We start from the raw sequence: 26898 nt of genomic DNA, 5'->3' as shown, positions 1-26898 counted from the left end.
AACAAGCGGTATAAATGACATAAAGGTACAAAAAGGATGTTACTGGTATTGTTTCTAATCTCCCATGAATAAAATACCACTGGGTGAAACAGAAAGCCTCATGTTACCAGCACTCTGTGAAGTGCTGCTGTAGGGGTAGGGGGAGATCCATCCTTGCAAATTCAAGCGTCACAAACAAACTGAAGGTAAGCCTCTCCTAGCTTCAGAAGTCCTATCATCTGTCACTTCCCCCTCCTGCACTGGTATGGTGAAGAGAATTAGATCATTATATATTGATTATATATTTATGAGATATATATATATTTATGATATATTTTTTACATATATATATATATGGGGAAGGGAAGATTATATCATATAATCTCCCAGCCAGCCCCAGAATATACAGGAATAGAGAGAATGTTGCTCATAAGCCAGGACATCTTCATGCTACTCCGTCCTGTTTCTCTTCTCCTCCAGGAAGCACAGCCACCTCCTGCAGGTCTGGCAGAGGCAAGGCATGGCCTGGGAGGAGGGACAGCAGCAGCTGCTGCAGCCTGATGCGCGGTAGTGAGTACGCTTTTTCATGGAGCCTTCCATTCCTAGCTGCTTTACACACTATTTATAGAGAGCACTCCACCTGACACCAGAACACAGCTCCACATGCTGCTATGTACAAGAAGGCTTGCTGTTGATAATTTTCCATAAGCACAAGAAAGAAAGAATAGCTCTGGTGGCTATGCTTCTCCTAAAGCTCAATGCTCACACACCCAGCCTGCTCACATGCGCCTCGCTGTGTGCAGTGCCTGAGCAGAAAAGTGAGTTTTCTTTGGGAAGGGACAGGCTCTTACAGAGGGCAGAGCGCTCTGCCAAGACAGACGCTACAGCACAGTGTCTGTGCATCAGCAACTCCTCCTCCAGCAGCAGGAAACTATGGTGCCAAACACCAGCTCCTGACAGTGCTTGCAGTATGCCTTCTTTATCAGAGCAGACAGGTCTTGAGGTGGAGAAATAATCCCTCCAACTCCAAATGGAGCCAAGGTTATTCACAACTGATCTGAGGAGTAAGTTGTGGTGACAGGATGAAGGAAGTCAGAATGTGAAAAAGAAGGTGGACATCTCCATGGAAATGTGATGATAAAATGAACCCTGAAGAAGTATTCTGTAAAGTTCCCACTTCGATTCATCTCCTACAACATACCTTACACTGGAACCCTTCTGAATCAAGTACTTACCATGTTAATGGTTTCCATCATAGGAGATGACTTGACAGCACTAAGTCTGGCACTATCCATTGCAGCCTAAAAAAAAGGAAAAAAAAAAGGAAAAAACCAAAACCAAGTGTAAACTCAACATAAAAACAGCAAAAAGGACATAATCTGTAAGTTACCACCTCACGTATTCAACCCAAAATCCATTCCTGATGCACACAGGGGAGGGGGGGAGGAAAATTTCCTCTCTGACCTGCTGGTCACTCCTTTCTCATTGGCAAAGGACTGAGTTTGCAGAAGATGGAGTCCCTCCCCACAATGAAATTAGCTATATTTGCTTCTGAACAGTGGGTTTCAGTCACTTTCCTAGAAGACCACTACTGATTAATAAGTTTCTTTGAGACAGATTAATGGACACCGTGCTGACAACGTCCACCTCCAGCCCACAGTACTATGGCACACCTTCTAACTTGTGTTGTGAGCTTTGCAGTTATCCCCCTGTGTAAACCAGAAAGGTTTGACAGTACAGGTATACTGCAGATAATTATTAGAGACTCTCTTCACCTGTTTCACAGTTGTATATGGTGTTGACATTTAACAACGGGTCTTACTAAGATTGCTCTTCAATTTCTGAAATATGTGGTGGTCTAGTCAATAAAAAAACAGCCCTAACTCTTAAAAAAATCCCCACATTTATCCAGTCATATTCCAATGATGAAACTTTTTTTAATAACTTACTAGCTACTTCTCTCTGCATCTTTGAACACCTCTCAACCAAATCTGCTATTTTTCTGTTCACTGAATGAAGCTTAAATCTTTGTTATTTTTGTTCTGATGGTACTTTCTCATTATAATTGCACTTACCTTCTCCTGATCTGTTGCACAAAGACTCAAATAATTAAGGACCTGAGGCTCCAGCACACTCAAGGATTCCAGCAGGGCTGGGATAAGTTTTGGTGCATGAGGTTTCAGCATAGACCCAGCACTTTTACTGATCTTCACAAGAGTGTTAATGCTGGAAAAAGATCAAAAGGAAGGTCAACAGAGAAGCACACAGACTTAGCTGAAAAACCTCTCTGGTGTACTGTAATCCAGTACCAACAAGGCCAATCCAAACCTGAGATACACCAAGATGAATCTACCTGCAAACACAAATCTGTGTACTTCTCTGCTTAAGCAAAATCATACCCTAGCCCTGAGCTTCCAACTGATGCTACGCTTTGCACAGAGGCTGTTTACTTTGGCCAGGGTATCACAAAGAGAATGGGCAAAGAGGCAGTACTATAGACAGACACAGGAAGAAATAACCCATCTTCATGTTTTAAAAAAGCTCTGGGCACAGTCACCCCAGAGGCATCCATTGTTTCTGCCCAAGAAAAATACTACAACCATCTGTTCAAATCTCACTTGTCAGCTTCAGACTGACCACATCTCTCAGGCTTCATTTTGACGAAGGGTTTTCAGATCTTCAAAAGGGATGAAAAATTCAAGGAATATTCACTATAATTTGTTAGAAGCTTTCTAACCTTCCTGGATAATCATGTTCAATAAAATAAAATTATTTTTTCGCAAACATCAGCTACACTCCAGGTCTGAATTTTCCAGCTTTTCTGTCCTTCAAGCAAATGAAGGAATAAACAGGGTTACAAAGTGACAAGTCCCAACACATTAAGGGACATCCAATGGTTACAAGACATAAAATGTATATGAACAGTGAGACTAAAGGCAGCCACCTCTGGGGTGTGAACTGTCCTTACTCACAACCAGTCATGAAGTAAGACCTGGCAGTTTCAAGAACTATGGTGGGATTTTCTGTTTACAGGCAGGTGAGGTATGCTAGTCCTGAAGGACAGCTTCATGCACAGCAAATCAGAAAACAACTTCCTGCTGGAAACTCAATCTGGGCTTTTGCAGAGAGGCCAGATACTCCCAAAAAATAGGCAGAGTTCCCAGGGCGGGGGGTTTGAACTCTCTGAGAAGAGGACTCAGCAGGAAAGCTGTTTTGGGGAGAGATATGTCACTTCAAACACAAAGAACTTTCTGCAACTCAAGTGAACAAGCTGGGTCTCCCGGGGACAAATCATGACACAACTCCCAGGCAACACACATGATGCAAAACTAACCTGAGAGATCGGACTTCAGCAACTGTGCTTACTATTCCTTTGCCTAGGAGGCAAGGGAGCAATACAGCTATCGTCTTCTGACCTGCTGCTCCTTTAGAGGGATCACACATTTTCACACAGACCTGGGGACAGGTGAGAATCAGTGTTGCAGTTATATACAAACCCCCTGCTCAAATTACATTAAAGCACATTCTCTATCAGACAGAAGACAGGAGCAGCTGCTCACAGCCAAACCCAGGCTCTGTTAACACCTTCATTATCCTCTCCAGGAGGTACTTAAGCCCTAAGCCACATCCCTGAAAGGAGTTTCAGCTATGGTCAGCTTCCAGAAAAGACAAAAATTCAGACCCTAGCAGGCCTTGGTCTGCATCTGGATGAAGAGAAGGACCAAAGGACCTCTCAGTTGAGGGACAGCCTATCTCAGCCACACGGATTCAATCATTACATGAGGCAGAGCAGCAAGTCTCAGATCAGAACAGATTCTGCAATTGCAACAAAATTTTTGGACCAGATCACAATTTTTGCCATTGAAATGTCATGCTGCATGCACTGTGAAGGCTGTGATTTTAAAGACAGCTCTTAAGACCTATTTCCATTTCCACTAATAAGACTTTTTGAGAGGAATACCAGACACAGTATTAAGCGGTATGTGTACTACACCCAAAGAATCTTGTGTTAGTAACAGCACTGGTAAGTGAAGTCCAGTCAGATCACTTTGTTTCACAGCAGTGAGGTTCCATAACTTAGTCAACTAGATCAGTTGAGCTTGATCAACTGTTAGAAGTTACAGGAAGTTTCCTTAAATCCCACCCCCAACTGGAAAAAAAAAAGGACATCGGGGGAAAAAAACCCCAGCACCCCAGTTCATTATATCCCTCCTTCGGTTGTATAGAACTTAACATTGCACTACCCTCAAGCAGCAGAACTTCACCAGCATCAACAAAAGTACAGAGCAGTATGTGGTCAAGCTATTATGATTGCTTTCAAGGGGGCTGCCCTGTTTATCACAACCCCTCCTTGTACTACAGATCTTTTCCAGACAACAGTCCATGGTGAACAGGTCAGTCCTGCAGATATGGTAGTGAACGATTACCTGACATCAAAAACACACACAATCTCCACGCTCAAATGACAAAATTAGTGTTTTACCTTGCTTAAAGTTTTTAGGGCTAGTTCTGCTGCCTTTCGCACAGTCTCCTAAAAAAGAAATCAACAATCCATTGTTGCTATTTTTAAATCTTCTGTAGAATGATTCATATTAACTGGTAAGTATAACACTAGTACTGACAAGGTTATATTCATGGCCAATACTTAATATGATACCTTTCAAAGAAATTTTTGCTTTGGTCCATTGGAGTATCTGGTCTAGTCAAATACATAAACAAACCTGCCTGACACTGCCAGGTTCTCTGAGCTTCTGTTCACATTTGTGCCTGTGATAATATTTTATTGGTTGTCCTTTTCAAAACAAAAGGACACACCAACAAAAAACCCACAAAAAAAGCCAAACAAATATCAAAAACCCAAAACAAACCCCCAGAAAACAATGGAACTTTCTACTGCAAAAAGCAGTATACCATGCCCTGGGTTTGCTTTACCCACTCCTCAGTATAATGCCTGTTGCTTAGTGATGCTTTAGTGAACTGAATGTCTAGGACTAGAGAAAGATGGGACTAAAAGTAAACAGTAAAATCAGTGCAGCTCTAGTGGCACATGACACCACCACCAATTAGACTCTTTACCTGTATTGATGAATTAAGCTGTATCTACCAATACAGCTAGATAGCAGTTACTGGGTACTGAAACACAATCACCTGGACTGGTAATGTCTTAGGGTGTTCTTGGAAAAAATCTGGCCTGCCACAAGTACACTTTCCCAAACAATTTCAAGTAAAATTCAGGAATTAACCCCTTCCCAAAAGGCAGTCTGCAGGTGGTTGCTCTGTTCTGCAGGCTAATACAGCCTAAGGAAAAACTGCTCAGTTGGTTCCAGTTCCCAGGCACATTTCTGAACACACTAAATCTACTAGTATGGAAGCAACTTCCTGGTACACAGTACACTTTGGAAAACAGCTCAGCTTTTGCTTAAGCTTGACCAGGGAAGTCTGGATTCAGCAAAAATGCAGCTTGGAAAGACCTGACAATTCTGACTTTGTATATGCAAGATATTTAAGCACACAAGCAGCTCAAAATAAGTGTTTCTAAACTTGAGAGTTAAGCATATACTTAGGAATTCTTGTATATTCACGAAAAATGCTGAACCATCAAGAATAAACATGGTACAAATGAAAACCAACACTTAAAAATGTGAGAAACATATACAAATAATTCCCAACGTGGCATGGAGATTTTAACTGCAAGAGGCTTTCAATTTCTAGTCTGATTAATACCCAAAATTCCCACTGGCTTCAACTTTACTTCTCACAGAATCTCTCTTTAAACACCTCAGAGCTTGATCACTGTATTTTCTGTTGAAGATTCCTGTTCAATTGTCAGTTCCATTACCTTAATGTCATCTTGCACTCTGAATAGGATTTCCCAGATCTCTGGAAGCTTGTCTATGATGTCATCCAAAGGTCTTCCTCTTAGCAAGTCATTCAGTGCCAGACAGCTGCAAACAAGGAATTTTCTTTCTTTCATATGGTGTACTTATTTGATATAGGTGTATATAGATACATTTATAAATGTAAGCAAGTGGTTAAAAAAAACCCTAGAATATTTCACATTCCTTATTTTCCTCAAATCCTCAACCTACTCTGTCATAAGAACATCTCCTTTAGCAGAGGAAAAAAGATGTTTAGCCAGTCAGGTGAAATCTGAAACAGGTGACAGCAAGTGAGAAAGCAATCTTCACCACAGCAGCCTATGCAAACATTCCAGTTACAAAAAAGAAATCGGGAACAATTTTGTAAGTATAGGATAAGAACAGAACAAAATGGTCTAAAGTCTAGAACTGAAACTAAAATGGAAGTTTCCAATACAGCGTAACTACAAACCACTATAAACGAAAAGCTTTATTAAAAATACTATACCAACTGGCATCCTGCTGCCAAGTATGTATTTAGCCAGACTGCCAAGATTTTCTAACATTAAGCAATATTTCAGGTCCAAGAATATGCAAGAACTTTGCAACCACAAATCTCCTCCTTCAGAGAATGTTGTTTAGTATCATGCTCAGGCTACATGCAAAAAAAAAAATTCAGGCTCAACGAAGCAAACAAGATTGTACCACATTTCAAGTGCAGACTACAAGACTGGGCTCTATCCTGATGAAAGGATGTGTTCTCTTCCCCCCCTCAACTTCTTCAGGTTAACAAGTTTATGGTGAAAAAGAGAAAAGAAAGTCTGAAGAAAAATCTGTTACTTTTCCTAGCAATACCTGGATTCCCTGATCCTCCACAGACTGCTGGTTAGGTTACTGATCAAATCCTCAAGAATTTCCTTCATGTACTTATCAACCTATTATTAAAAAAAAGGAAAAATCATGAAACAAACATGGGTCATGCATCCTCATTCTGTATTTTGGGTGGGGGGCAGGGGGTGGGGTAGAAGAAAAAAAAAATCCTTTTGGACAACACAACTGCCTTCAGTCACAGCAGGTGAACTAATGCTTGCCAGAGCTTACCCAATGCAAACTTACTCTGACTTTGCTTTAGACACTTTCTCTGCACTGCTTCAGGGCTTAATGCTGTGACATAGATGACAAGAAAAGAGTTCTTTCCCAGCTGAACTGTTTAGAAGCAGCACAAAACACACATTTACAGGAGAAGCAGCTGCACTCTGATGAGGTATCAGAGCAGATGACTTCATCCTAAGATCAGCTTTGCTAGGAGAAAAGATCCGCAAACCCAGTTCCAGGCCTTTCACAGCAAAAGCAAGGCCACCTCACAAAAATCACTTATTTCTGAAATTTGTCTAGGAGAAATTTCCCTCAGACTGATGGAACAGCTTCTTCCCATGGGTTTCCTCCCACTTAAAAACTGAGGAACCATACTTAAGATGCTCTTGCTCTAGGAAGCACATCTTAGGCCACAAGGATTCCTGAAGAGCTTCTCATAAGCAATGTCAAAGCAATATCAAAGGGTGGAAAGACTCCCTTAAAGTAAAGTAAACCATGAACTCTTAACACTGGCTGTACAAACAAGGTCTGCGATATGCTTTCACATGTAAGGGGCAGTACAAAACCTGTGCACACACCCCAGCTCACACATGGATTCAAGCACCTCTTTCTCTGTAGGACAATACTTCCCCCCTTCCTGCACAGCCCCTCCTTTCACAAGATGCAACCGTCCCACAAGGATCTTTGAGATGCTGCTGGCTAGCAGCAAACCCACCGCTATGCACTTTGCTGTTCACTCACCATTGACTTGTCCATGACCAAGGCATTCCAAATACTGGTCATTGCCTGTCGAATGCCCAGGTTGGGGTCAAACTGGTAACGGTAGAGCCGGGGAAGAAGCTGGGGTAAAAATGGAGCTAACTGTTCTCCAGCCTTGGCAGCTATCACATTGAAACCAAAAGCTGCTCCCTGAAATGATGACAAAGGAGTATTTTTTGAAACAATCTAATCACTCACTCAGTTACTGCACCTGAGCACACCAGTCAGTGGCAAAGTTGATTGATACAGTTTGGATTTAGACTAAACCAAAAGGGCTAGAATGGTACCAGAATTACGTCCACCCATCAGCACTACAGTACCACAGTGTTCTCAAGCATACAAACACACTCAGCAAACATAATACTTCAAAACTTCTTTCTCTTCAACCTTCATTTCAAGATACTGATTGACTCCCTTTGCAAAAGTGGTGGTGAAGAATTAAAACTATCAAGACTTGAATATACTCTTCTGAAAGATTCTTTCTCCGTAAAACTGGTGAGGGTGGGCCACTGCTTCCCTACAACTCTGCTGTATTTAGAACAACTTAGTGCTGCGGGCATTTCGGGCGAGCGGGAGTCAGATTCAAATACTCACAGAGTTCAAGATCTGATCCGTTTATTGTACAAACCAGGTAGACTTTTATAAGGCATTCTATAAGCGTGCAATAATGTGATTGGCTATTTTACAAGCGTATAATAATATGATTGGTTAACAATTGTTTACTGGGAAGATTTCTGTTTCTGCTTGTTCTGGCACGTAGGCTCCTTTCTGCCGTTTCCCAGCTCCTCTTATCACGTCCCGTTGGCCTTGGTTTTGTGCCAACATCTGCAATTTGTTCCTCTTTCTTCATTCCACTGTTCTGGTCGTAACCTCGTCTTATTTCTTCAGTATTTTTCCACTTGCTTCAGAGTTCAGTATAATCGTTCAATACAGCAAGAGCCCAAACAACTTAGGAACTGAGAAGCTAAGACAACTTTACCTTACCTCTACAACCTGAAACTTCTGTGGATTATCATTTTGCATCTGTTCATATTTACTTTTAAACGCAAGTACTCTTCCATACTCTTTTCCTTCTCCAACACTGTCAATCCCACTGTCAATTGTAACACAGTGGAACTGATGCTTGCCTGTGAAGTCCCTTGGGATTTGGGAGGACAGCCCAATAAGAAATTGTAGTGCAGTGACAGCCTTTAATGACTTCATGTCAGTGTCAAAAGCTGCCACTCAAAACCCCATGCTAGGGATTTCACAGTACAGGGATGTGCTGTCTGGGTTAGTCTAGAAAAGGAAGACTAATAATGACACTCTCAGTTAGGACCACTGCTGTGATGAGCAAGAGGCTGCAGAAAATAGAAGGAAAAGGGAGGCATCATCTGCAAGGCCCTGAAAGGCCTGCTCTGCCTAGCTCTTGTGTGGAGGCTTGGAGCAGAGACTTCCAGATGCCCCTTTCAACTTGCATGATTCTGAAAATTCCTGAAATGCTAAAGCTGAACCTACAGTTGCTGAGTGGATTTTCTTGACTCATCCTGACTGCTGCAATTCCACAAGGGTCAGGAACCTAACCATGCTCCTGTCCTTCTCAGTTCCCAGGCAAAGAGCGGGAAGTCTTGAGAAGCATGCTGATTTGTCACACTCTGGATGAAACTTAATGCTGGGGCTTGTTTTTTGCATTAGGTGGTGTTGCCAGACTTAAAATCTCAGGTAGCAAGGAGGAAAGAGCGTGAAAGGTGCAGTATAGTAGGTGCAGCTACTTGGTTCTTCTGCATGAAAGCACTCAAAAGGTGCTCTGCCTGCTCCCAGGGTCACAACCAGTTTTCCATGCTTATCTAAAGCCAGTGAACAAGTTCCCAAGTTAAGCTCTGAGAAGTACACCTGAATCTTCAAATTTATGATGTGACTTTTTTTGGCAGGATGTGGATCCCGTACTATTTTGGCTTTGCTAGAGTTCCTAGTAGCTTTAAAATACCAAGACCCAGTTAAAAACGGGTACTTCTGGCAGCAGTGATTTAACTGGTATATTGTCAACTGGCTTAGCAACAAGTTCCTAAACTTGTTGCTGAATACTTTTTGCTCTGCCTTTTTACATAACAAAAGTCACCTTCTCTAGCATCTGAAAACTCATCCTGTTTTGAAAATATTACCTCGCTGTTTGAACATGTCAAGACCTGGCCTCTAAGCACACTCAAAAGTAAAGGGAAAGGATCACAGTTGATTCAGAGAGTAATGTAGAACGATATGAACCCTACGATACCAATGTTTTGTTGTAAGAATTTCAAGCAATCCTAAATCTGTTTTTCAGGCTGATAAATTTCCATTGAACCTAACATCAAAGCCTTCACAAGCAGTTACCCACAGATCCCATAACCAGAGCTAGAGAAATGCAGTTATTGTTTCCAGAGTTCATGGTGGGAATGGAAGTGGTACGAAAGCAGCAAATTACCTTCCGAGAATTCCACATGGCATGATGGTTGGCCAGGTTCATGAATTTGTACACCAGGTCTGGTTGATTGAGATCACTAGCCAGAGAACAAAGCTCCTTGTAGGTAGACAGGCCTTGACTTTGGAAAACAGAAGTGAGATCAGTGTCACTATGTTTAGCTACACAAGTGCCATAATAGCTAAAACTATAGTCAAACCACAGACTAAAGCAGACAGAGATAAATGAATACCCTATCTGTATCACAAGAAAATAGTTAACGGTAACTTAAAGAACAAGAAGGAACAAAAAGCTCAGGAAGCCGTTTTATAAGCAAGGGAATACTCTTTCAGCACTGATTGTGCGTCTGTCACTGAGACTGCCAGTAAACTTACCCATCTGGGGTTTTGCTCAGGCCGCCCTGAAACACCACAGTTTCTCCAGTCATCTCATGTTTGGCTCTGGTAGAAAAGAGGTCCAGAATTAGCTTTACCAAACTCTACCCCTGAATGGACCACACTACAGAACGGAAAGTTAATTTGGTTTGCTTTATTAACTCAGTAATTTCCCATTCCTTCAGGTCAAATCCCACAAAAAACGTATAGGTGTGAAACCACACAAGCTGCAAGGAATCTCATTAACCCGTATCATGTGTAATATTAAGGAGATGCTGCAGAAAGTGAAGGTTCTGCTGTGCAGTCAAAAGGTAAAAAGTCAAAACGTGAAAGGATGGCTTTTTATTTCTGCTCACACACAACCCATATAATGGTTTGCAATTCTCTACTTCAAAATGAAAAAAATCCAATTTCCATTCATCTAATCTCTTTCAGTTTACCGTCGCTGGATGCCCATACTCCCAGCCTAGGTTTTTGTCATTCACAGTGGCCATACTCATACAAGATTAGACAGGAGTAGGCTGTTAGAAGAACATTTCCAGCACCCATGAACATAATTACTAGCCAGGAGTCCTGCAGGACCAGCATTGTTTGCAGTGAAGCAGACAAGCAACCATTAAACAAGAATTCCTCAGCAAAAGGTACATTTCAGGCACAAGCAAGTCCCTGCTTCTGCAACATTCACACTGTGCAGAGTTGCTGCAAGTGGCCATTGTCTTTTGCAATTACACAATGCAGCAAGTAGGAAATCTAACCCAACCCCAACTGATCTGAACTGCTTGAACAGGAAAGAACCATTATTTTGAAGCTTTGTTGAATGAAACAAAATCAGAGCAATTTCAGTTACTACAAACTAAGCTGAATTAAGAAATGTCCCAGTTTACCCACTGGGAATATACACATATTGGCTTGCCCCTGGCCACAAGACATCTCTTTCCACACGCAAGAGAGGTACACTTTTGTTGCCATCAGACACATAGCTCAGAGTACTCCCTCACTGTACCTTTTCCCAGTCATAAGTGTATCAACAAGTGTGGTGACTAGCTCTTGCTGATCCTGTTCACTTCCTAGTTCATATATCAGTCCAAGACCTTTTGAAGCAACATCTTGACTAAGCTCTGCAAGAAATTTTACAAAGTAAAATTAAATACAAGCATGTTATAAAGTAACATACAAATTTCAAAAATAAGTCCCAACCAAAAGATCTCTGTGCTGCAGTTCACAACTCTCTGTTTCAGACAAGATCTAGTCTGGCAAGACACCAGCTTTGAATTCTGAAACAGCTATTTGTTTTGAAAGCATACCGCCATCATTCCAGGTGACACCTTCATATTAATATTGTCAGTGCAGGTTTTAAAATAGCGGAGACAGTTCCAAGAGCCCTAAGTATTCTGACACACTGCTGGCCCCTGAAGTCCAGCAGAGTTAATAGTAATACTCTCTTCAACTTCAGTGAGCTTTGGATAGGCTGCCACATGCCACCCTTTCCACCAGCTGCAATGGGGAGAACTACCAGCCAAAATCCGGTAGCTTAAAGATGGCTTAGAGTTCCTGTCCATGCAGAACTCTGTTATGCATCCTGCTGCTCAAAGCAGTCCAGAAGCAGCACCACTGAACAGCTTCTGTCATTGCAGTCTGAAAGGGCAAATGCAGAAAAAGATTTGTGCATGGTTAGCAAAGAACAGAAAAAAGCTGTGCTTCTCATGACTACATGTGATGTCTAGAAAAGAAATCATTCCTATTACATCAGAAATAGGATGTTGCTACAGTCACCTTTTAAGGCTGACTGACAGAGAGAACGTAGGTGACTTTCTGCCTGCTCAAACATTCCCTCCATTCCGTTAAAAGACCACCAAAAGACACAACTCTTAAGATGCGATAGTACTTACCATCACTATCTGACAGAATTGAAACAAATGCACTTTGAATATCCTTGAGATGAGACTGTAAAGTGAGAAAAAAGGACATTATTTTTATCTCAGGTTTTGGATCCTTTGTCTGGTCTCAAGGCAAGTTCCTAACAGATAAACAGAGGCTACTGTACCAGTGAGGTTGCCTATTTGAGCTGCACCTATGACAAGAACTGCCCTCCTTTCCAGACAGGTAAGCAGCAGCTTTACTGACATTCACAGAAGGTAACAGTTATTAGTCCAGCATCTCCTTACAGCTATCATGCCATTAGTAAACAACTTTTATTTTCCTTATCTAATACAGAGGAGTAATGCAGCCAGATGGGGCTGTCTTTTGTGCAAGGACATCTTTACTTCATCCCCAAACTAGTGGATTTTGCCACCTCCCACAAGGTGCATTGTTTAGATCAGTGTAAATATGATCTTACATTTGCAAAGCACTTATTGTCCCAAAGCTCTTTATCATTACCTGGAGAGCAGAAAATGGTTACATGGTCCCATCACAGCCTGTAGTACCTCTATGCAGAGAGCAGACATTTTGGTTGGGAATGCTTTATTAAGTCCTTGCATGGGACCTTTCACATTCTCTCATTACAGACAAGCACCCTAAACATAAGGTTTCCATCAAAGCACATCAAAAATACAGAGCACATGAAGGACATCGTAACTGCTCTCAGGTACCAAAGTTGTGATAAACTCTGTGAAACCGGGTCCAGGAATTCCATCTAGTTCTCCCCCCTCTTCCCCAACTAGAGTGCCTTTTAATGTTTTCCAAAAATAAATCCTGAAAACTATACAGACACCAATCTCTCCTTCCCAAGGGAAGACGTACTATTACATGTTGAAACAGCTGTTCACACTAAGCTCACTCTGACTTCAGTGCAAGTCAGATGTTTACAAAGGTGCCAAACAGCCTTGTTCACCTGCCAGTTAGTATGTACCCCTAGTAACAGAAGATAAGGCACATCTCAAAAAGACCTCAATAAGGTCTCAATAAGTGCAGCACTGGGGGAAAAGAGTCAATGGAAGTGAAGGAGAAGGAAGGCACAGAAAGGAGGTGAGACAAAAACAGGGACAAGGAGCCAGTGTTGGGAAAGGAGCCTATTTCTTACCTTAATTGCTTTGTGTGTGCTCAGCTTCTTCACCATTGACAGAAGCCAGATGCAAGCTGCCTGCCTGACGTGTGGGTTGGGGCTGATAATGTGCTTGTTCAAAATAAGGTCTAGGACCCAGGGAACCACGTCATTCACTTTCAAACCTATATGGAAGAAAGAAAGGTGAAGGGGAGAGGGGGAACTTTGAGAATTTGCTGCACCTATTTTTTATTTCAATAATGTGCAGTGGCAATGCAAAACCTATTCAGGTCATAAGTACTCAGATGACACCTTAATCTCTGCTTACCTAGGAAAAGCCTTCACTGGAGTCACTGGGAAAGTATTTCTCCTAACAAACAGTGAACAGAATCCTCCTAACCCTTCCTGAAAGTGTTTTGGAGCCTGTGGCCAAGATGAGGTAGCACTCATACTGCGTGAGACCCACTGCACTACTGTTAGGACTCAAAATTTCTGGAGCAATGGCAGGATTTGGTTCCTATCCCATTCTGCACATGCTCAGCTTTGTGAACAACAGATATCTAAGACCACTCTTACAACATTAAAACACCTGTTTGCAGATCTAAGGCCAATAGGTGCCTGTTCTGAAACTAGCATTTTGTCATGCTTGTATTTCAGTGGGTACCAAATCTTAGTCTTCAAATAAAATTTCTGCATTTATTGCATGCAAATGTAATTTAATCATATCACTCCAAGTGGTTGGAAAAATACTTGTAATTTAGTTTTATAGTGCCGTTTCCCTGTGCAGGCTTCAAAATGCTATTTTAAAAGGTCTGTGTGTCTCAAACTTGAACTAATAAAACATGGCAGACCAAAATGAAAAAACCCGAAACAAATGCAGTGTCAACTGGCAGTGAATTAGATTTCATGAAGAAGCTATTTAAACAGCACATGAGACAGTCTTCTACCCTCCGAGTAAATGGACTTGAAGAGGTGAAACGACCCATATATAATCAGCACAGCAGAACATGGCACTGTGCTAACAGACAAAAAAGGCTCTTACTTCTACTGTTACAAATCAAACACCACAGAAAAAAGTTATGGAGCCCAGTGATTTTACACTGTATGATATTTTACATTCCTCAGCCTAGCCCCTGTATTAGGAAGGCCTACCTGAAGGAGGGATATATTCCTCCTCTGTGACTGTCCATGCATCACGTGCAGCCACTGAGCTGGTTCCTACAGCAGCACTGGTAATAGCTTCACCTACAGTGAACTGCAGTTCTATTTGTTTGGCCTGAAAAACACAACAGAGCCTCACTGACAGTACTAATTAAACACACCCGAAAACTTTTGGCACTTACTCCACAAAACCACAGTCCCTCTTCCAACCCCAACTCTCAACACCAATTTTCAGTAAGATCAATCCTTTGGTGAGCTTCTGAAACTATGTGGCACCTAAGACCCACTGAAATTCACGGAAACTGAGCAGATGTCGAACTCTCCAAGATATATGGTAAAAGCTAAAATTTCCATACTTATTTTTTAAAGTGTACCTCCTACAAACTATTTGCTAGTCTCTGCAAAAGTTCAAGTTAGTGAACAGAAAGAATTGGAGAGGCAGGATGAAAATAAAGTTAGAACAAGACTGCCAGTCATTAATGAAAATTACTGTGGCTTTGTTACATATGCAATAGTAAAAAGATTTTCCTGTAATTCCCCAAGAGATGCACAAACCTGTTTTTCACATTAAAAGAGTACACACAATGCTTTCCTTTGCTTCTTTGTTCTATTTTCACTATTCTCTAAGCTCTCAGGAACAGAATGTGCAGAACTGTGCCACTTTTTGTCATTATTTATGATGAATCTTGAGTCGTAAGAACTGATTTCCATACCTTCTGAGCACCTTCTAGATTGCTTTTCTTACTCTCTGGAAGCATGAAATGCTCAGGCATTTGAAGAAGCCCTTAGCTTCCTGCAATCTAAGATAAATTGTTTTGTTTTTTCAAGTACACATTTTAAAAAGGAAGCTGTTAATGTCCCTAAGCAGTTAAAGGAGGTAAAATTACGTTTCTAACTGCTGTTTCTATGTTCGTGTACGCAATGTTCTTATGATTACTGCTTGTTTGATCACATCAGATTGAAGGACTCAAGGTCTGTCTGATATATTCAATAGCTGCTTCTACAGCGCTGAACCCTATGTCAGTCTGAACAAGAAAGGAAGGTGAAGCAAGCTGTAAATGAAGAACACTAAAAAAAGTTCCCTGACTATTTGATTCTGCTGTCTGGCATACTGCAATATGTACATCAGCTCTGAAGTACTGCTAAAGAATGAAGTCTACTACACTGATGCATTTAGACTGACAGCAGATACATACACATTCCTATAAGGAAAGCTTCTAATTCAAGTCAGTTGTATCAGCTGAAGTAGTTCAGATGAAAAAAAAAGATTTATTTATGTTATCTACTTTTACGGTTCTTTTGAAGAACCAAGTACAGGCCTACAGTTTCACTACTATAAGCTCTTAAGATTTTATACATACAGATAGTTCTCCTGAAGGGGAACACATATTCACCTCAGAGACTGGGGCAGAGACCTCAACCGACAAGTTTTTGAACTGTGGCATAAAATGTTTCACAAACCCCAAGCCTACCTCTGCTCTCTATTTCAAGGCAGTTTTAAAAAACCCAGAGGCACAATTACAAAAAGACAGCTCACCTTGTAAACCTGGCCCTAAAGTATACAGAAAACATTCAACTAGAAATACTGTCCTGGTTGCAGCTGGGATAGAGATAATTTTCTTCTTAGTAGCTGGTGCAGTGCTGTGTTTTCCATTTGCTGTGAGAACAACATTGATAACACACTGATGGTGTTAGCAACAACTAAGTTGAGGACATTTTAACTTCTCAGGCTCTGCCAGTCAGAGGGCTGGAGGGACACAAGAAACTGGGAGGGGACACAGCCAGGGCAGGTGACCTGAACTAGACAAAGAGGTATTCCATACCACGGGGCATCACGCTTGGTGTATAAACTGCGGGGGCTGGCCAGGGCCTGCTGATTGTTGCCTGGGGACTGGTCAGGAGGTGGTAAGCAGCTGCTGTGCGTCACTTGCTTTCTTTTCATTCCTCTCCCCTTCTCCCTCCTTTCCATTATAATTATTATTATTGTGGGGTTTTTGTTTTATTTTATTTCAGTTATTCATTTGTTCTTACTTCAACTCTCGAGTTTTACATTCCTTTCCAATTCTCCTCCCCATCCCTCTGGGTGAGGGGGGAATGAGTGAGCAGCTGCATGGTACTTAGTTACCAGCTACGTTAAACCACGACAAATACTGCCATATAAAGAATAATAAATTGATAATGCCTCACCTCCACAGAATCCATTAAACCCTGCAGCAGTAGCTTCTGGTGGGGAAAATCTTCATCTCCCACTGGGAAGTAACCTAATGTTTGTATTGCTCGTTCCTTCATCTTAAATACAAACAAAAAACCAACACCATCACATAACCTTCCTCCTAACTCCAGAAGACACACTTTAAACCCACTCCTTCTCACCCCTGATGAAGTTTCACTTAAGGTACCAGAAGTTAGACATGCAAGTGACTTATTAGATCAAGCAGTGCGCCTCTCTTCCAAAACACAGATCAAAACAAATGTCCTGTTACCTTTGAGATTATTTCCAGGTAAAAGAAAATACTCACATTTTTCTTGAATTAAAATTACAACCATTCACAGTTTTCATCCCTTAAGCTCCTACTTACAACTGCAGAAAGCACAGACAATCAACAGCTAGACAACACTGGAAAAATCCTTAGCCTAATTCTGAAAACCCTTAGCATAACCCTGACTCACTGAAGCCAGCAATAAGCCTAATTCCTTTAAAAAACAAGGCTCAGTTTGGCAGGTAATACATAAACCTGGGGACAAAGCATTCCAGAAGTGAACAAGAATCATAACAATACTACAAAATCTTGCCTTATTTGTTTCCTTGCTGGAAGGGATGCGGGCCAATAAACTTTCAACAAGTTGCAGCTTTGTAAATCCTGTTCCTTCGCTGGGGATTGGCAATGGGCCGTTCCTGCCAATTTCCCCAAGAGCTGTACAAGCAGCCACCACAAGGAAGGGAGAGGAGCTGTCCAGAAAAGAACCTACAGGAAAAAGCAAAACAGGGTAGCTTGGATTTTATATTAGTATTTAACTGTAGGCAGGCAGGCACTTATATTTTAAATACTTTGCTTCTTGCATGGGTATCTATCTCCTTTACAGCTGGTAGAAAGCATTATGCTAGAACGCAAAGTGAAAGGAGATACACTGAGGAGCCTAGGCAGTGGCACCAGTCCTAATTGTGCAATGTTGGTATATGAGCTAAAAGTCCACCTAATTCTTGTTGAAAAGTGTTATATCCATACATCAGATGACATTTTTGAAGGCTGTAAATTCTATAACAGAAAGTGAACTCAGGATTACAGTATCTATGGGCTGAACACCTTAGAAAATTCCTCAGTCTGGGGTGGTTAAAAAAAAACCTGTTACATGCAGCAGTCTTAAGTAGGAAGTTACCTATTGTCTCTGTTGTCGACTTTATGAGTTGTTCTTGTTCCGGCATCACTGCAGTGTTTGGGTGTTCTATGTCATGTAGCTCCATTGTTCTGATTTTTCCTTTAGCCAAGTACCTTCCTACTGTAAATCCCAAAGCCAACAAGGATCCGTGTTGGACCTCCGGGCTCTACAGACAACACCAACAGTGCAGAAAACCTCATTGTCAAAGTAAGTAACCCTTTGCATGAAGTTTAAAAACATATATGGACAAGCCAGATGAGAAGGCATCCTGAATAATGCAGTACTAACACACAACGCAACAACAGAGAGTTTGATATTGCTAGTGATCTCTGACGGATGGAGTCCTTTAAGATAAATGAACAAGGCTTAAAAGAGGCTTAGGAAGACAGATTAAGAACTTATCACCAGCACTCACATTCCTGAAGCCTACCTTTTGGTAGCTAGGCAAAAAAACCGACCCCAACAATCACATTTAAAAAATCCAACTCACCTGATTTGTAAGTAAAGACTTATGAAGGTGAACTAAGTTAAAACTATGCTGTCTCTACTTAATAACTGGACCTTCTCAGATTGAGGGGACAAAATGTGCCCTTTGGTAAAAAGCAGTAAAGGGAAATTAAGTCTAGATTTGCATTGCTAAGAACAAGAACACACTTGGCCTATAAATACTGAAGGCAATGCCTCTACACAGTTTGGTAGGCCACAGACTGTGAAACCTAATTATTGCAATTAAATGTCAAGAACATTAATTTCTCCAATGCTGATTTAGTGTGGAGACTATCTAATGACGGTGCTCATTCCTACAGGTGAATTCTAGCAAAAAGATTTTGTGCAGAAATAAGGCTGTGAGACTTACATGTTACCTTAATTAAAAAAACACAAGGAAGGGGGCAGGAACTTAAAACTCAGATTAGTTAAGTCTACCTAGCTTTTATCACAACCCTGCAAAAAGTTGCATCAGTGCAACTGGGCTGCCAGGACAGAATCCTGAAACTAGCTTGCCCAGCAGGGACTGCTCCTTGTCGCGGTCTCACAGCTGCAAAGCCAGCTGAAGATGAGTCCTTCCCCTCTCTTCACTTCGGCTACTCATTTTCACTGCAGTGAGCCACTAGAGATCACCACCACCCACCCCTGGCTGTATTGATTCAACTGGTTTGGTACACTTGCAGCAAAACAGAGTTCTAACTGACTCAAACTCAAAAATGCATGGGAACACCCTGCTTTTTTTGTTTCGTGATTGACATCTCTCTTCATTCTCAGCCAGTTTCTGCAAAAGGTTTCACGTAAATCTTAACAATGACAGGGCTTTAGCTCCCAGACAGAGCTTTGAGAGAGTTAAAATAAATTGTGTTTGCTAATTACAGCAAAGTGATCAGCACCTCTAGTCAACATTTGAGCCTGCTACCTGCAATGTAATATGGTGGCCTGTTCAGTCCTTCAGAGAGACTGATATAAAAACGTCTTTGGGAAATGTAACCTAAAAATACTACTACTTTCCCTGCCTTTCAGGATTCAAGACACACCAGCACAGAAACCTGCCTGATTTGTTTTCAGGAGTCCTTCTCCATGCCTGTAGTGGCAAAATGCAGAGATGAGGATCACAGGGAGGGGAAGAGGGTGCCCGAGGAGAGAAGGCTGGCGAACCCACCATGCAGCGACACAGCAACAGAAGGCTGCTGAGCAGTCCATGTGGGGTGGGAGGGAAGAAGCCAGCCCTCACCTGGCAAGGGCTGCTGGCAGGACAAGACCCTGAGGCAATGAGGAGCCAGGAAGCGTTTATGGCTCAGGAGGGGATGGGGGAGTTAAACATTTCACAAATTAAACATTTTCTTAGTTCTGTGGGTTCCCTGTAGTTGCTCATGAATAAGGAACTGGTAAACTGAGGCAGTGTGATCTATTGCCACTCAATGGGATGAGGAATATTTAGCTGGCTAGAATTGGTTAAATATCTGACAGTGCTGGCTTTGCTTAGGAATTGCCTCCAGGAAACCTTCCTACTGACCTTAACAACAGCTTCAGGGATTAATTTATTTAAAGATCTGCTGAACTCACCTACAACAAAAATCCCTTCTCACAGGCCAACTGGAAGTCAGCTGGTTAATTTTACACTCAGATTAAGGCTAATACATCTTGGGCACACTATGAGATTCAGATTTCTTATTAGTTACATGACATGAGGAAATCAAAGAAGTAGCAGACAAAGGAAGGTAGTTACATGGTTGTCTTTTGTCATCTTGATCAGCTGCTCCAAGGAGGTCCTAAGCTCATCTCCAGACATGGTAGACAGCACGACAGAATAAAACAGGGCTGCAAGCTCACGCATTTCTTCTTTGTTTGTATTCATCAGGCTCTGCAGGAGTTTTTAAAAAGAAACATAATATATGGAAGCAGCTTCTTATACCACCTGTTCATAGAGAGCTTCAATATACAAGCACAACTGTCATGCAGCTACACATGTAGTACTTAACTCAGAAACCACTCTTTAAACTGACAGCATTATTATTTAGTAAGAAACAAAGTACTCAGTTCAGCAAAGCATTCATTACACACTCAGTGTTTAGGAGGATGGTTACCACTAGCCACAAGAGGGCTACCCATCAGTTCTGTGTTAAAACACGCTAATTGAATGCTTGGCCAAGTTTTGTCTTCAGACATGAGCTTCCACATTTTGCACCTATACTGAGCTAAAAAAAGCTCTAAAGAAACTATTTCTCCTGAGCTACTGGAGGCTTCCATTTCTTTTTATTAATCAACGGGGGAAAAAACCTGAGGTTAAACCAGTTAAATCCAATGGTGACAAAAAAAAGTGTCCAGGAAAGCACAGCTATCAATGCAATTTATGCACTTTATATTAGACGTTGTATTATTTAAATTGTTGAAAATTTGAATTTGGGAAGCCTCAGGTCATTTGTTAAGATACAATCTCACCTCTGTCATTAATTTGAGGTGTAATGCATCACATGTAAAAAATTCATACCCAAATTTGAATGGCTTGGGCCACCACAAAGGCGGCAAAAATGAGCCAAGCGAGAAATGAGATCTGGCAGGCATGAAAACGTAACTCTAACTTCATCTCAAAACTTGCATCAGATCATGTAGCCGACAAACTCCTGGAACTGTTCCTTCCACTTGGCAAAGTGATATCACACAACAGATGATTTACAACAGTATTTCTGGAACTAGGTAGTATCGGTTACCACTCCTGGAAGCTGAATTTTGCAAATGGACACCAGATCAAAGAAAAAGAAGGGTTTTCTGCAAATGATGAGCAATACTGAAAAGCAGAATGATTTTAAGTCCTTTCCTTTGAGGTTCATACCTGCATTTAACTGAGACATGATAAACTGTATACAGTCCGAAGCAGCACAGAAAGGAGCAGGAGAAATTACTAGAACATATTCTGATTTTTCTTTAACTTGACCAAGTATTTTTTTCTGCCAGATTCCCCCAATGAAATGAAAGGCAACCTGCAAGAGCTTAGCAAATCCTGGATGCCTGAAGCAAATCAAAAACATTAAGTTGCCTGAGAAAACAATCTAGGGAAAGGAGAATTCACTTTGGTTTATTCCCACGCAGACTTCAAATTATCCCTTTTTTTTTGTTCAAGGACAATAAAAAAAAAAACCAAGAAAACCCCAAAACTCCACAGAAAGGGCTCTAAAACAGAGATCTAGTTAATCTCATTTTCTGCAAAACCACTCACATCTTCCCACTGGAACATTCCCATTGTTAAACAATTCCTTGAAAAATGTGCAGAATTCTTTTTTCAATTTTCTTTTGCTGTGTAATGGATTTTCTTACCAAGGGGGAAAACTGACTGACTATACCAACAAGATCAATTACATAGATTACCCAAGAAGATGTAGGTCGATGAAGAAAATCAGTAACAGCAGACAAGCAAAAAATAATTTTCCCTATCCTGCTATATATAACACGTCATGAGGTGCTGTAAGTAGAAATACCAGATTTCAAATTCAGTGCATGCTTGGAAATAATACTCCATTCCACCATAGGAGAAAGCCAATTTTTTCTAATTCAAACCCTCTACATCCCAAAAAACCAAAAAACAACAACAAAAAAATGGGGAAGTTTCAACATACCTTTATCCAATCCATTTTGTCTACAAATCTAGTGGCTAGTTTTTCTGGATACACTGAAACAACTTCTAGAAGACAATACATGACTGGCAAACCTAAGAAGTAATTAAAGAATCAGGTTATTAAACAACTGCAGTATTTACAACAACCTAACAATCAGTGATAAAAAGAGGTTAAGAAGTATGAGGCATTTCAAAGCACTCATTTGCAATTCACTAGGGATAACAAACAAAACAGAAGAACAGGGTACAGTATTTCTCAGAAATATTAGGAAAAACTAACAGAAGCAAACATTCTGGTAGCAATTTGTTCTAAAGGTATTCAGCACTTTTAAGACTACACTTGTCACAGATGCGCCATTATCAGAGTGAGGAAGACATAGCATTCACCGGTGAGGAAGCTGTTACAGGCAATGGCCTCACAATTTTAAAGCATTATGTCAAGCAATGCTGTAATTTTACTGTCCTGCTTTCTCCCACCTACACAGCAGCATATAAAGGAACAAGTTAAAACTTCTCACCATATTGTCAATGTCACAATTCTGTGATTGCTACAGCCAAGTTCAAAGCATTGGGAGTGGCAACTCATTTCTAGTAATAGAAGACTTTTTCTTTAAGATGATGCTGCACACAGCTTCTTACCTCCAACACCGGCTAAGACCTGCTGAAGAAGGCCAATATATACATGTACAGGGTTGGTTTCTGCACTTTTTGAAGAGGAGGAGGAAGAGAAAGAGATGTGGTTGCCAGACATGAGGTTTCTTATGTAACGTCCAATGGCTGGAGCATGATCTTGCATATCTGCCAAGCTCTGCGAGGCTGGCACGACACCTGCACTGTGAGCAAGACACATCCGCAGATACAGAACTATCTAAGTAGAGAAGAGAAAAACACAGGATACCAAGTGCATGAGCGCTTGGAAAACCATGGAGAAGACCAAATAAAAGAGCATGGAATATGCTGTATTTAATGTAATCAAAACAAGACAGTTTCCTCTTTAAATCAAATCTAGACAGAAGAGTCAGGAGACAGGAACAAATACAAAGCGTAACAAATCTTAGGACCAGTTAAGGCAATACACCTGCGTAAGCAGACAACCCTACAGTGCTGGCAACACTCTCAAAAGATTAAATTATACACAGACTTCTGGTTTACCATCAGCGGATGCAACCTTGCAGACAATTCAGCCTGTATCGCGCACTAATTTGGCATGTATACGAATGCAATCCAACACACTGCTAATACAGACCTTGCATCACATCTGAATTTGTGTTTACACATCACTGAAGCCAGGGAGTCTGCTATGAAAAGAACAGCCTCAAGAAGCATAATGGGACTTCTGCACAGGATTGCCAGTTTCTCCCTCTGACAAGCTATTATATTAGGTACGCTGCAGAAAGCAGCCCTCTCAGGAACATTCCTCTCAATCCTCCATGACAATCCTGTTCAGACTGCCCTTCAAGGACAGACAGATACAAGATGGAGAGTTAATCCCAACATCTGTCTCTAAGAAGAATTTCAGGATGTAGGGCAACTTACGGTAAATGTTGGTTTCTTATACTGTCCTCTAAATAAATAACGGTACCATATCTGAGGAAGTAAATCCAGACAATTACCTCTGCAAATGTGGCAGGATTGAAAGGCAATGCTGCAGTTCCAGTCATATATTTAGCTGGAGTTTTCATTCGGTGAGAGGCCTGAAAAACAGAGTATATTAAGAGTGGAACATTCAGACCTATGAACAGCAGAGATGTTGGAAAGGTCAAGGAAATTTTGCTGATGCAATTATGTTTATCCTCCACTTAGCAACTGAAAATGTACAACAGTTCTATAACAAGAAGGGCACAGTGCACTTGAATAGTACAGTTTAGGTCCACCAACTTTATGTCCCTATCAACTCAGAACGCAGAAACTCTGAATTCACGAGAGGGAACGGCATGGGAGGCTGGACGAGGACAACATTCTTTCTTCCTCCCAGGAAAAAAAGAAGTGCTTTAGAACTGGAAACCAAAATACCTCATAAACTTCCAAACTCTAAGGCATCCGAGCTGACAGGCAACCAGGAAGCTTGGAGACAGCAGCTCAGCCTGGAGATGCTGCAGAGCAGCCAGGCTTCCCCAGTACCAAGAGTTGGGCAACTTGTGCTGTACCAGCCAAAACCAGGGAGCCTCCCAGACCCTACCACCTGCTAGGTAGAAGGCCGCTGCAGCAAATGAGTAACTCCTTTCCATGGGAATGTGAGGTTTGACAAGCAGGAGTATTCCAGCAGAAAACCATCCAAGCAGAAGGTTTCCAGTAACACCCACTACAAATACTGCAGAAAAGCATGTCTGTATTCTCTAGGTGATACGCACATCAGTGCTAGGGCTAGATTCAGCAAGGAAGCCTTGCATCTGAATAAACACACAAGGTAGTCGCACAGAAGTCAACAGATCCTCACATCTCAACATGCTCAGGTCTTTTGCTGCACTGTAACTGCAATGACATCCAGAAAAATTCATGAAAACCCGAATTAATGAACCAGAAGATGACCCTCTTGAATACATTCCCATCATATCATGCAGATCAGGTCCTACTCTTTCATGTACACTTTCTTGCAGAGGGAGACAAGGATCATGCTAATGCATGCAGGAAAGCCCTTTTGCATCTTGGTCTACTGTGCCAAGCAAAGCATACAAACTTCTTAAACATCTTCAACACTCGCAGAGTATTCGTATGTGAAAATTCACACTTCAAGACAACTAACCAAAGAAATGTACCTCTGAAGATTTTTTAACATGCCTTCAGGACATGTAAAGAAGATCTGAAAAGTGCTCAAAGAAAAAAAATTTTAAAATTCAGCCAGGAGTGAGGGAATCTTGTTTTTCTCAGCAGTGATTAGACTAGGCTGATCCATATGTATTTAGTGACATTACAGAAGTCAAGGAAAATTAAAAAATTAACTACAAGGGGACAGGCATTTAATAGTGTTACCTAAAACTCAATCTTTGTTTCTTAATTTTTCTGTATCAATTTGAATAACCAGTATTTTGGACAAAAGCAAGTTTTTTCATAAAGCTTCACATACTGTGTACACCAGCAGAGTACACCGTGTTTCACAAGAAATCTCTGTTCTGCTACAACAGAGCTCTTGCAAAACCAGATGTGCTCCAACACGTTAAGACTTCTGATATTTTTAAAAAAACAAAAGTAGACTATCACAGGGAAAAGAAGTACCGTCAGTGACCCTCCACATCACCTTTATAGCTTATAAGCCTAGCGTAGCTACTACAGACATAGGTGTGTAATACAGACTACATTTTAACACTTCTTCAGATGATCTCTCAGTGCAAACAGTGAGGGTAAACTCAGTAGTACAGGTTTCAGTATATCATTCCACTAGACTCGTGAATGGTTATTTACATGGTCATTATTTCCACAGATTTCAATGAAGATAAATAATCAAGCCTTTAAGTCAACAAACCAGACTTCTTCTCTTGTTACAGCATCTCCTTTCCTAGCCAGGAATCTTTTTTGGTTTATGTGCAATATTAATTTTCATCAGCCCAGCTGGAGCGCCATCTTCCTATCCCTTCAAGAACATGTTTGTGAGCAAACTGTGAAACACACTGGATTATCACTCTTGAACACTGGATTCCCCAGTCCACACATCTTCTGCACCAACAGCACCAAAGCAAAATAATGCCTTTGTTAAAGGTCCTGCCTCCTTGTTACCTAACACTTGGATCTCTCGCAATTATGGCCAGCAGAAGGTAACAATGAATGCTAGCTAACCTTGCCAATGCAATACTATGTGTGGTCTTCACTGTGACTTTAGCTAACTTTATTCCGTGGGGGAGGTGAGGGAGATGGATACAGGGAAGGGAAGACCACACCTACTACAAGCCTGAGCATCAGGCATGTACTTTTATATACTGGGGCAGAAGCACTGTACCTTGTCTTGAATGTAGTGGACCATTTCAGGGAAGGCAGGCATCTGCTTCCCAGAACTCTCCTTTTCATTTTTACCAGGAAATGTTCTCAGCACCCGCTGGGCTTCTCCATGTACCTCCTCCCGCCTTTCAGAAGAAAAGATAAGACAGAGGTGTTATTTGCACAGAACAAATTACCTGTAATGGGCAATAAGGTATCTTGGGAAGCTGGGGGAGAGATAACACTTTTTAAGTAAGAAGTGGGTTTTTTTGAAAGGAAGGGAAAAAATGCTTGCATTAGAACTTCTAGTGATTTGTTTATTTTAGAAGGGTAAGAAAAAGGATAGTGATGAGTGGCCTCTACAAAAGAGGCTGGATAAGCCCACTTCTGCTCCTCTTACATCTTGCTAGTGTTCACTGGTTCCTGGTTACCACACCCTTCTTTTCCTATCTGCTCCTCCTCTCCATCACTTCTACATTCAAGCTTCAGCTGACACCTGTCAGGTTTATCACTATCTACTTAGCAGAAGGTCAACTCCTGAAACAGTGCTGACACTGCAACGACAGAAAAGTTTGTTGCAATTGATCTATTTAGCTTTCCTTAGTTACATAATAGCTAATCACATCAAAACCCAAGCAATTAAGTAAGCTGGAAAAAAATCCACCACTTAAATTGCAGTAACAGAAAATGGCAGATGAAACTACTACTGTAATTTAATGAGTCAACTACTCCTCAGCAGAGTGGCAGCTCTCACAGATGCATGCTCCTGACTCAAGCTAAAAACAGACTGATAGAATTTGCCAGGAAAAAATAATTTTTAGCCACTGTAAAGATTATTTCAGTTAATGCATTTTTGCTTCTCAACT

General features: G+C 41.2%; 1 protein-coding gene across 3 annotated transcripts in view; it reads right to left on the bottom strand.

Annotated features, from left to right (window-relative positions):
• ECPAS (Ecm29 proteasome adaptor and scaffold) overlaps positions 1 to 26898 on the bottom strand; it is a 75966-nt gene that overhangs the window by 11588 nt on the left and 37480 nt on the right. For all 3 annotated transcript variants that reach the window (XM_037374308.1, XM_037374307.1, XM_037374309.1), the window contains exons 16-36: positions 26055 to 26178; positions 23737 to 23817; positions 22763 to 22991; positions 22125 to 22216; positions 20240 to 20374; positions 18025 to 18190; positions 17440 to 17612; positions 16834 to 16935; positions 14638 to 14761; positions 13525 to 13670; positions 12392 to 12446; positions 11506 to 11620; positions 10503 to 10568; positions 10132 to 10249; positions 7674 to 7841; positions 6693 to 6772; positions 5819 to 5924; positions 4463 to 4510; positions 3314 to 3435; positions 2055 to 2205; positions 1215 to 1280 (exon numbers count right to left, since the gene is read on the bottom strand). In XM_037374308.1, coding sequence (XP_037230205.1) covers positions 1215 to 1280; positions 2055 to 2205; positions 3314 to 3435; positions 4463 to 4510; positions 5819 to 5924; positions 6693 to 6772; positions 7674 to 7841; positions 10132 to 10249; positions 10503 to 10568; positions 11506 to 11620; positions 12392 to 12446; positions 13525 to 13670; positions 14638 to 14761; positions 16834 to 16935; positions 17440 to 17612; positions 18025 to 18190; positions 20240 to 20374; positions 22125 to 22216; positions 22763 to 22991; positions 23737 to 23817; positions 26055 to 26178 — 2467 coding nt within the window. The remainder of the gene's footprint in view (positions 1 to 1214; positions 1281 to 2054; positions 2206 to 3313; positions 3436 to 4462; positions 4511 to 5818; positions 5925 to 6692; positions 6773 to 7673; positions 7842 to 10131; positions 10250 to 10502; positions 10569 to 11505; positions 11621 to 12391; positions 12447 to 13524; positions 13671 to 14637; positions 14762 to 16833; positions 16936 to 17439; positions 17613 to 18024; positions 18191 to 20239; positions 20375 to 22124; positions 22217 to 22762; positions 22992 to 23736; positions 23818 to 26054; positions 26179 to 26898) is intronic.

This window comes from Falco rusticolus, chromosome Z, assembly GCF_015220075.1.
Source record: "Falco rusticolus isolate bFalRus1 chromosome Z, bFalRus1.pri, whole genome shotgun sequence".
NCBI classification, from domain to species: Eukaryota; Metazoa; Chordata; class Aves; order Falconiformes; family Falconidae; genus Falco; species Falco rusticolus.
The sequence above is the reverse complement of the archived record's forward strand: the minus strand, read 5'-3'. Positions and strand labels throughout refer to the sequence as shown.